At 33.9% G+C, this 10,830-nt stretch overlaps 1 protein-coding gene across 2 annotated transcripts; it reads right to left on the reverse strand.

Annotated features, from left to right (window-relative positions):
- Window positions 1-692: 692 nt before the first annotated feature.
- LOC132300627 (disease resistance protein RUN1-like) lies at window positions 693-4,586 on the reverse strand. 2 transcript variants are annotated; one of them, XR_009480515.1, is made up of 5 exons: window positions 4,029-4,586; window positions 2,735-3,839; window positions 2,301-2,575; window positions 1,523-2,207; window positions 693-1,450 (listed from the first exon to the last, which is right to left on the reverse strand). XR_009480515.1 is itself a non-coding variant. In XM_059797805.1 (4 exons), exons 1-4 carry the CDS (start codon window positions 4,379-4,381, stop codon window positions 2,192-2,194), a joined length of 1,749 nt encoding a protein of 582 aa, XP_059653788.1. In that variant the 5' UTR covers window positions 4,382-4,586; the 3' UTR covers window positions 693-2,191. The 2 variants fall into 2 exon arrangements, 1 of the variants encoding a protein (XP_059653788.1); XM_059797805.1 differs by having other exon boundaries at window positions 693-2,207.
- Between the last annotated feature and the right edge of the window lie 6,244 nt (window positions 4,587-10,830).

The raw sequence follows: 10,830 nt of genomic DNA on the forward strand, positions 1-10,830 counted from the left end.
GTAAATCCTTGTCTTGTTTGTGTGTGTGCCATTTTTATTTTTCTTGTCATTATTTTTCTCTTGTTCTCGTAACCTCCTATTCGATCTTTTTTTTCATAACAATGGATTATTCTTAGGATCCATCACAGCAATCTAAGTTTAAGAACATTATTAGTTAAGTCCTCAATTTTATGTTTTATTGAATATGCGGGCTCACCCAATTTGATTGGCTTCGCTGATGAAGGGCAGCTCTAATCGGTAAGATTGAGGAGTAAGAAAGAGGGTGAGATAAATTGAGAGAAAAGGCTGTGGGTACGAATTTTTATTTTGAAATTTGAGTTAAATTTTTGAAATTTAATTTCGGATTGAGTTAACTTGAAAGATTTTTTCATTTCCATTGACACACATTTAAAGTTAATTAATATTAAATTATGTTAAGCTCTCTCACTAATAAGCCTTTGTTTGATCTCGTAGAAAATTCCAGAACATTAGTGGCAACGAAATTGTTCAACATATGAACCGGAAAATTGAAAGCTTAAATATTTCTCATATGTGTGTGGGTAGGTATTTACATTTCAGTAATAAAATGGGAACCGTAATTTAGTCAATATTTCACATTGATAACCCATTTCACCAATGTGAAATGAGAAAGCAGTATTCAGGAAAAAAGAAAATGACAAAACAAAGCCACTCACCATGGAGGATAGCTGGAATTGAGCAAAACAGGAATGAATTTTTTTTACAAGTTCATGTGCTTGTCAGAACAATGTAATATTACACAAGTGACACGAGGTTATGTGAAATTAACCCTTTAAAATTCTCACAAAGTTCATGTCAGGAGGACTCTCTACTATTGAGGAATAGGCATATACCATAGAGTGGTAAAAATACGAGCCTCACGCAGAAATGACCTTACCTCAAGCACATTTTCATCAACTGGAGGACCGTCTGCGGCAACAGTAATGGAGTGATGTGAGGCGGCATCATAATCATACGAGTTTGGATCCTTCTCATCGTCCTTGTAAACCAGACTAACCCCACACTAGTTCACCCACAAGTTTTTAGATGGGGTAATCTTGCTTATTGTTATCTCCACTTCATCTCCACCGTCCAAAACACGATTATGCAAACAACGCCAATCTTTCTGGTTTAGTACATAGGAGAGCCACATCTGATCTTCAAAACTTTGTTGATATTCGTATTTTGGATGATCGGTAACAACTATTTCTCCACGGAATGGAAAAGTATACTTCTTGGTTCTATTAAAAACCTCACAATAAAGCTCAAAACGGCAATTATGTCGATCCCAGCAGCCAGAAAAAGCAGCACAGAGAATAAACCCTTGTATTATCTGGCCCACGAGCTGAGGCACCCAAAAACATGTAACATTTCCATCACTCTGGTAGTTGCACCACCTTGGAATCTCACTCCCACGAACAACAATATTATACTGACTTTTTTCTCGCAGTCCCTACATTGGACCCATGAGCTCAGGCTTAATTGATTTCTAATACTACATATAGAGAGAGAGAGAGTAGCGTACCGGAAATTGGAGTACATTTCTTCTAAAATTATATGCAAAATTGTTGTTGACTAATTTGGGACAACCGTAACAAGTAATGAATACTGCTTCTGCTGCTCTTGATTCCATTGGTATGCTTTGCAATGATGAGCAGTAGTGTGCACTCAATCCCAATAAATTTACTGGAAGTGCTGGAATCGATTCAAGCCAACTACATTCATTTACAAGAAGGACCTTTAGTAGTGGAAGGGTAGAGATGGTAGCTGGTAGATTAGAAAATTTGTTTCTGCGAAGATTCAAAACTTGCAAGGACATCAAACTACCAATTTCGCTGGGCACGTGTCATATTGCAGTCTTCCATTGCTAATTTCCTGATGCTACTTGATAACCGTAACGAAGAAAAGCTTGATACAAGCGGCAATCTTTGTAAATATGTTGGCCAATGTAATTTGGAGCAGCCCGACAGATTGACATCAGTGACAGACTTCAACATGAAAATGCTCAGGGGAATCTTCTCAAGATTCTGGCAGTTATTCAGATCCAAAACAAGAAGATTATTCAAACATCCAATAGAATAGTGAACCACTACCAGATTTGTACAACCATTAAGCAACAATTCCTCAAGACTGCTGAGCCCTGTGAAGTCCGGAGTTTCGATCAAGAAATAGGAATGACTGAGATTGAGGTATTTCAATTTGCACAAAACCTGTCAGGAACAGAAAGAGACGATAAATATCCATGCATCTCATTCTCTAATTAAGTAAGTTTGAAGGATATGAAAACAGTAGAATTGTCTTACCTTAGTTCTTTCCAAACTTGTTTGAGGTTGCTATAGCTCAAGTCGATAGCAACTAGATTATCCAAAATCAAGGTTGATGGTATATATTTTAAAGAAAATCCTTTCCAAGATAGCCATACAAGTCTTTTAGAGATATGTTTGCAGCTTCCACTTAGATGGACATAATTGAGATGAAGCAGTCTCAACCTCTCCATCTTTGAAAACGCCTTTGCATTTAGTTCTACCTCCTCTGATTCTGGCAAGTTCAGGGCTAAGCCTTGAACTGTTTTTGTCCCCTGGTGAGAATAAAAAGCTGCAAATATAAGAATATATATATATAACATTGTGTTGAAAATTGGGTCACATCCCAGATTGTGTGATTTTCATTGTGTGGTGTGCTATGGTATTTTTTACAGTCACAAGATATGTAATTAATTTAGGCATTGGTCTCTTACCGCGTCATTCCTCAATACAGTGAGAATGTCTTTATGATACCACAATCTAGTACGTTCGCCAGGCTCTTCAAGAGATTCTTGCCGGACAATTTCTCTAGCCATGTCTTGAATCAGACCATGCATCACCAGCCGGTTACGCCCATCAATGCTTACAAGACAACGACGAGATAGAATCCCAATTCCAGATTTTGGGTAGAAATCTTCTAGTATTTTGATTGACAAATTTTGGTCCATTCCAACAAAAAAGCATGCAATATGTAGGAATAAACCCTTTCGTTCAATGTCAAGTGAATCAAAGCTCAGCCTAACTTTTCCATGAACATCATTGTGAGGAATCTTTTTCAACTTGTTTAATTCACATTCCCATTCAAGAATGGTTCTGTACGACAAAAAGCAACCTAAAATTTGAAGAACTAAAGGAAGCCCCTTAGCATAACTCACTACTTCCTTAGAGAGCATCTCAGAGTTTTCTACAGGATGGTCTCTCCTAAAGGCATAACAACAGAAGAGTTGAAGAGATTCCTCCATATTCAACTCCTTAGGCTCATACACCTCATTCACCTTATCCAATCGAAGCGAACTTAATGACGACAAATCTCTGGTTGTTATTATGATTATACTTCCAGGATGTAACGAATCTCGATTTATGGCCAATGCACTCAATTGGCTGATGTTATCCACATCATCCAGAACAAGAACACTTCGACCCCATGCTCTCTGTTTTATCAGCACAATTCCAATATCCTTGCTTGTTATTTTCCGATTTTCATTCATTAGGAGATCACAAAGAAGCCTTTTTTGTAATTCAACAAGGCCTTTGGATAGCATAGAAGTTTGTGCAACATTTTCAAGAAAGCTACTAGCATCAAACTCACGGCTTATGATATTATACATGGCTTTAGCAATTGTAGTCTTACCTATTCCACCAATCCCCCATATGGCAACAATCCTAACATCATTTTTTGCCCGCCTCAAGTTTAGAAACTCACTCAGTTGTTCAACACGATGTTGTATTCCAACTGGGTATTCCGCAACATTTAAACATTCACGATTTAAATTATCTGCGACTTCTTCAACAACAATCTCAATTAACGGTGACTCACACCTGCCAAATTATAATTATTTTTTTTTAACCGTTTAGGGGAGAGAGAAAAAAAAAAAAAAAAAAAAAAAAAAAAATGGGAACTAACCAATTTTTACATACAGATAAGTGGAAAGAGGAAAATAAATAAGTAATAAAATTGGTAATGTTTTAGATTGGTTTTTTGAAGAGAAGAAAGAGATCATTAAGTACCCGTTGGCCACATTTTGCAGGACGTGACCGGACAAATGGCTAGCCTCAGTTAGAGCCGACCTCCATTTCTCCACCGATTTCAAGTCGAACTGCATTCTGTGACTGGGATTTGGTTGATCGAATGAATAACAACCCTTCTGTTTTCGAACATCGGAGGCTTCACCGTCATAAAAGATGGGAATAACAATCTGATTGAGTGTCCTCTTGCAATCCATGATCTTCACAAGCTCGTCAAGGCACCAATCTGAGGACGTGTAGTGTTTTTGAGAATACGACAATGGAAAGCCTTGATTGCTCGATTGCTTTGAGCAATCCGGGACCAATTTCTTCTCCTCTTCTGAGCCCATTGTCATCCATGAATGTGTTAAAATTCTTCCGCTTCAAAGCCGCCAAGAGGTGGCCCATGAATTTCTTGCGACTATCAACACCGCTTAAAGACAAGAACACACCCTAAACACAGGAATCTGCCATTTCCAGGAGAGATCAGAATATGAAGGGAAAAGTTGGGTTTTTGTGCTTGAGGTGAGGAATAACGTTGACTTATTGAGAACACTTGGCATAATTCTATTCTATCTGGAATATTAGTGTTTGATAAAAGTATAACAAAAAATTTAAACTAAAAATTATTTTTTAAATTTATAAAAACACCCTTTAAAATCACAAAAATTATATTTGAGAAAGAGGAGTGAGAGTTTGAGATTAAAGGGTATTTTTGTCATTTAAAAAATAATTTTTCGTATAATATTAAATAGTAAGATTAAATTTACCATTTCATAACTCGATTAATAAGTCAATATTCACTTTCTAAAAGTGCATGTGAGAATTTTTAAAACCAGATTAAAGTACTATGATCAAAATTTAAAAGTAATGAGGGGTTTATAATTTTACCTCTAATAATAATGTACCCATTCGTAACTGAGAAGTATATGTGAGTGATTTATATTTAACAGAGTGAATTGTATTTGTACACTTGAAAGAGTCAATAAAACAACTCTCTCTCTCTCTCTCTCTCTCAAAGTTTTTCCCTTGGTGTTTTTGTTTGTGTTAATTTATATTTGTTCTTATATTTATGATGGATACAGAAAATGATTTTTATTTTTATTTTTTATGGAGTAGGTATTGAATAAGAGAAACAACACAAGGTTGATGCTGAGGATACACTTTCAGATAAATTTAAATAAAGATTACTTTTCAAAAAGGAAATTTACCAATCCCAAATGGTTCCCTCACTCACATGGGAATATATTTAGCATTGTCTTCTATTCAATATCAATAATCATGATTATTGATAACTGATTTGAGATTTAGTTTTAGACCCTATTTTACCTTAGTAATTTCAGACAAATAAACCTAACTTGTCGCAATATCACCACTCTTTAATTTACACTTTTGGTTGTTTGCTGCATAATAGTTGTATAACCTATAAATTACAAAAATATATTTAGTAGAGATTGGAGAAGGCATATGTGATTTAGGAAAAATATTTTGGGTGGATAAAGAGTGTGTAATCATGGATGAAGGAATTGTCAGGAGAAAGGATGAATTTTTTTCAAATGTGAAGTCACTTTGACTTTTTGGCTTAATTAAGTGGGAAAAGACTCAAATGACCATAGCCACTGTGATGACTCTTGCCTATATGTTCCTAGCTATGTCAAGTGTTATGGTTGCAAATGAGTTGAGTTCAGGGTTGAAAGTAACTTAACCCATAAAATATATATATATATATATATATATATATATATATATATTTTACTTGCTTACTTTGTTAAGAAAATAGATCATAGTCAATAAAAGGGTATTAAACTTTCTGAAAGAACACAATCGTATCATAATCTATTATTGTTCAAGATTATCTCATTTATATATATTAATGATATGAATTTTTAAATTGATGGAGTCACTAACCCTATAAAAAAATTGAATTATGACCTCATGTGAGGAAAAATTACACTTTGCGTGTCTCCCAATAATTTTACACTTTGCCCACACCTTTAATATTTTTTTCAAATGTGAAAGAAAATAAGTATTCGTGGGAGTACTATATTGTAGGTATCCAGAATATTCAATAATTTTTATAAATGTGAAAGAAAATAATACCATTCGCCTAATGTGGGGCAGTCGAAGAGAGAAAGATAATTGTGAGATTTGAACAAGAATATGTTCGTGGAAGCTTACCCCCAAATATTATATCAAATCCCAAAACTCGTTTGACAATGCATTACTAATTTAATACCTTATCTGAAATGGATGTAATTGACAAGAAACCTACCTTTAGATATTTACTTATATAAAATCATTGAATATCAACTCCGAAAAAAAAAAAAGCTAGTTTGACAATGCATTAGTAATCTAATACCTAATCTGATATGTATATAATTGACACAAAACCAACCATTTGATATTACTTATATAAAATGATAGACCTATCCAAACTCATTTGAATGAGTCTTCTACTTTGGGAATCATAATAAACAAACCAACAACTTATTTTGCATATAGTGAATTATTTTGATTCTAAGCTTAGAAAAAACATAAGAGCTTACAATATGTGCTGCATCACAGTCATTTAAAAACTGGCCCAGAAATTTGGTACCAAAGAAGTTATGTTTAACCTTCCACTCTACTTGGCTATATGAGCATGAACTTACTTTGACCTAAAACTCCCCATCATATTATGTGTGGAAACAGAAAGGAAACCTCTTATGCCATATCCTCTAAAAAGTGACTTTATTGGAGAAGCTTGTATCGATTAATTGGTTGGAATGGGTTGAAGCATATAGAGTGATTTCATTTTCTAAAAAATAATGATTAATGATATATAAAATTATCGAAATCTACAAGCTTTATTTATTCATCAATAGATCATTTATTAGGGAGTTGCTATTGTGTAGATATAATGGTTACATGTAGATCTCGATTGCAGAGAGACTCAACTTGTATATTTGTATCTCAAAAGATTGAATAAAATTTTATATATGCAAAAGTAATCAATTTTTGGTCAAATTTTCTTTATAAAATTATGTATTTAAATGTAATCATTAATATGATTTAAACTTTGCACTAAATAACGTCAATACTTCTTTTTAAAATAAAATTTGAATTTTTCTTAATAATTATATTATAATATTATTATAGAAAAAGTTACATTTTGATGTTCAGAATTTGTTTAGAATGTATACTTCATCAAATTATCTTAAAGTATTGGATATATACATAAAAAGGACGGATACTTATTTGATATACAAGACATGCATCCAAAAGTATCAAATAAAGTATCCGTCCTTTTTAGGCTTGGACTCTGATGGCTCAAAACTGAAGTTTAAACTTAACTTAATTTGTTTCAATTTATGTTTTTTTACTACTTGTTATTTCACATTTTCACATCATTCCATACAAATTTTTTTTTATTTATTTATTGAAACTTAAATTCATTTTTTTTTTAATTTTTTTTTTTATCATCATTATCATTTGAAAGGCACAAAGACCAAGCCAAAGTGAAACTTATAACGATATACAAATCATGAAGCAAAATAAGAAAAATGAAGAACAAGCTCCAAATTTGGTGAGAAAGAGCGACCATTCTAGAACAAAAACTACCAAGAGAGAAAAGCAGTGACTGGAGTGACCAAAGGTCACGCCATCATCAAGGCAACAGCTCCAAAATTGCATCCACAAGGCGCCTCCACACATCTAACCCCGCACAAGATCTAATCAAGCCGAGGAAAACAAAAATCAACCTGGGTCAGAGATCTAGCCGGAGGGAAAACAATAGATCCACTCTATCGAGCCAGAAACAACCCAAATAAGAGCGGATCTAGCACACAAAAACAAAAATCGACTTAAAAATCACCAACAGGGTGAACTTAATGAGATACGCCGAAATTATTAACCTATGAGAGACAAGGAAGAGCACCTCCCCACTCCCATGAAAGGGAGCAGGGAGCAAAACAGAATGGGGACGAGCGGCCGATAGAGAGAAAGGGTAGAGAGAGAACAAAGCAAAAGTACTTAACTCCAAATTGCTCAATATAAAATTACACTTATACTTGTTAAATAATTAAAAATTGCATAAATTAATTTAAAATTCTTCAAATCAGTGAGGGGTAATTGCTAGCGCGATTGTCCCTCCATTCTGGTTACTTTCTAATTTTTTGAAGCATTAAAAACTTATTTATTTAATCCAATAAAGAAAATTTGATTAGAGAATGAAATACTACAATAATAATATAGTAGTAGGAAATAGTAACATTCAATAACTAAAAATCTAATTAGAGAATGAAATATATAATGTTAAAAAATTAAACTATGAATTGAAATTTAATAAAAGAAAATCTAATTCGAGAAGAAAATATATAATATAAAAAAATATGTTTATTTAATTCAATAAAAAGAAATCTAATTAGAGAATGAAATACTAATACTAATAATAATAATAATAATATTGTAGTAGGAAATGCTGAAATTCAATAAATGAAAATCAGAAAATATAGGCTCTGCTTGTAACTCTGCAAATATTTTTCTGATTTTTAGTTATTTGAAAATCAAAAGAAAATTGCTAAAAACTGATTCATTTTTATCTGAAAATTCAGTTATAAAAAAGTATGTTTTCAGAAAACTGTATTTTATAAGTCTCTAATAACAGTTTTTGTTTTCAGAGCACTTAAAAACTGTTTTCAAAATTTTTGTGTTGACAAATTTAAGTGTCAAAACACATTAATTGAATTGTAATTTTATATTTACTTTGAGTTTGAATTTTGAAAGCTGAATGATAAGTTATTAACATAAGTTCAATGACTATCAATTAAATTTGAATATCATTTAGAAGACATAAATGAGTGAGAGAACATTGAGTTGGGTGGGTCATGAAACAATACCAACGTGGGGTGTTGTGGTAAATCAATTTGTGTCATGTTTGTAATATTTTAATATCTCACTAGTTTCGAAATGATCCTTATCTAGTTAGAAAGTAGACTTGATAATCTTTCCAATTATATATTATTTACTTAATTTCGAGTTTGAAAACCGATTTATAGTATAAGGGTTAAGTGCAAAATACCCCCCTTAATGTAGAGACTTTGTGCAAAATTGGTCCCTATTTTTTAAAAAAGTGCATATAAATCAACAAAATTCAAAAAAAGTGTATAACCGATCCTTCTGGCAACTTTTTACAAAAAGTAAAACTAAAAATTCCGTTATCTTTTGTTTCTCATTTTACCCCTCACCATGTGTGCATAAAAGGACCCCCACCCTCCTAAACCCAATTCATCTCTCTCTCCCTCTCCCTCTCCCTCTCCCTCCATGTCTGTTTCAATTCTTTCGGCCGTAAGAATAGTTCCTCGATGTGAGATAGATACACACACACACACACACACATATATATATAAGTATAAAATGGTGCATCCCCATTGTGTGTGTATTTAACTAAAGTCAGCCGCAAAAAAGAAGAGGATGGCCGTCGCGGAGAGATAGTCGTCGAAGATTATGGCCGTCATAGAGGCCCTTATCGCCGCCGATCCAAGGATGGCCGTCAGTACGTTTGGAGCTCACCTGAATTGGGTCACCCAAGGCTTGCCGGAACCACGCTCTGTACTCATCACCGGATTGATACAAAGAGAAGCTCGCCGGACTGTACATTGAAATTCTTCACTCGTTTTGGGTTTTTAATGGTGTTCACCGGAGATAGAACTGAAACACACCGAAAAGAACCTATTCAAAATGATCGCCTAAACTGATTGCTAAGCCATGGTCGCCAAAGCTCTGTAATCTCGCTGGAGTTGATCTCTAAAATTTTCTATGTTCCTACCGGCGACCTAACCAAGAAGATGTGTTAAAATTTTGAGGAACAGTTGGCTGAATATGGTTGCTACAGGCTTAAAAAGTTTTCATCCAAACACAATTTGAGCTTAAATCGAACTGATGCTAGAAAAAGCTTATAGAGAAAATCTTTACACAGAGACAAAAATCCAATTGTCAGTTATTGTTTTGACATACATCAAACCATGATCGGATGATGTTGGGCCTCAATTTTGATTCCTTTCATCTTCCTTATAACATCCTCACATTTCTTGTTCAGTTCTTCTGCACTCAACAACCCAATTCCTTCTTTCTCTTCTTCCATATCATGAAACTCTGCTTCATCTTCATCTTCATCTTGTGCAGTCAAGAGCCCATTTTCATCACACTTTGCCGCAACCGAAATTCCATTTTCACTTCCATGATCTTCTTCATCTTCCACAATAACAACTTCATTAACCAATGCTTTTGGTTCAGAAAATTCAAGCACTATTGATCGCCGATCTTCGCCGTCCTTCTTGATGTGTTTGCCATCAACATCACTACCTAGTTAAGGGTTAGTGATCAGACCAGAGCTGGTGATCAGAAAAATAAGTATTCCATTGCAGAGGAGGAATATGTAGTTCCTGTGCATGGTAAAGGAAACTGTTTGGATGGAAAATGGAGTAACATCATGATTGAAGGAATGGAGAAGGAAAGGAAGTGGTGAGTAGTAAGAAAACAGGAAGGAAAATAGTGAGAGTGAGAGTAGAATTGGGATGGCTTTCTTCAAGAACTGGAATTGGCTGAATTGACTCACAGCCGTCGTGGAAGCCGAGGGCTGAAATGATTTGCCCTAAAACCCATAGATTTGCCCTAATGATATATGGTCATATGGTGTGCATATATATATATATATATATAAATGACAAATTTATTTATATTTTAAAATATGAAAAGGCATGTTTGGTTTTAGATTTAATTATATTCAGGTTTAGGTTATTCCAATTTTATAAAATTTGAGGTTTAT

This window comes from Cornus florida, unplaced genomic scaffold (genome assembly GCF_030987335.1).
Source record: "Cornus florida cultivar Cherokee Brave unplaced genomic scaffold, ASM3098733v1 CherokeeBrave_3.0.0_Hap2_Chr03, whole genome shotgun sequence".
Classification (NCBI taxonomy): domain Eukaryota; kingdom Viridiplantae; phylum Streptophyta; class Magnoliopsida; order Cornales; family Cornaceae; genus Cornus; species Cornus florida.

Coding starts and splice junctions, on each gene's coding strand:
- LOC132300627 (XM_059797805.1), bottom strand. CDS start 4,381: ATGACAATGGGCTCAGAAGAGGAGAAGAAATTGGTCCCGGATTGCTCA. Junction 3,840..4,028: donor CTGCAAAATGTGGCCAACGG/GTACTTAATGAT, acceptor ATAATTTGGCAG/GTGTGAGTCACCGTTAATTG. Junction 2,576..2,734: donor CTGTATTGAGGAATGACGCG/GTAAGAGACCAA, acceptor TATTCTCACCAG/GGGACAAAAACAGTTCAAGG.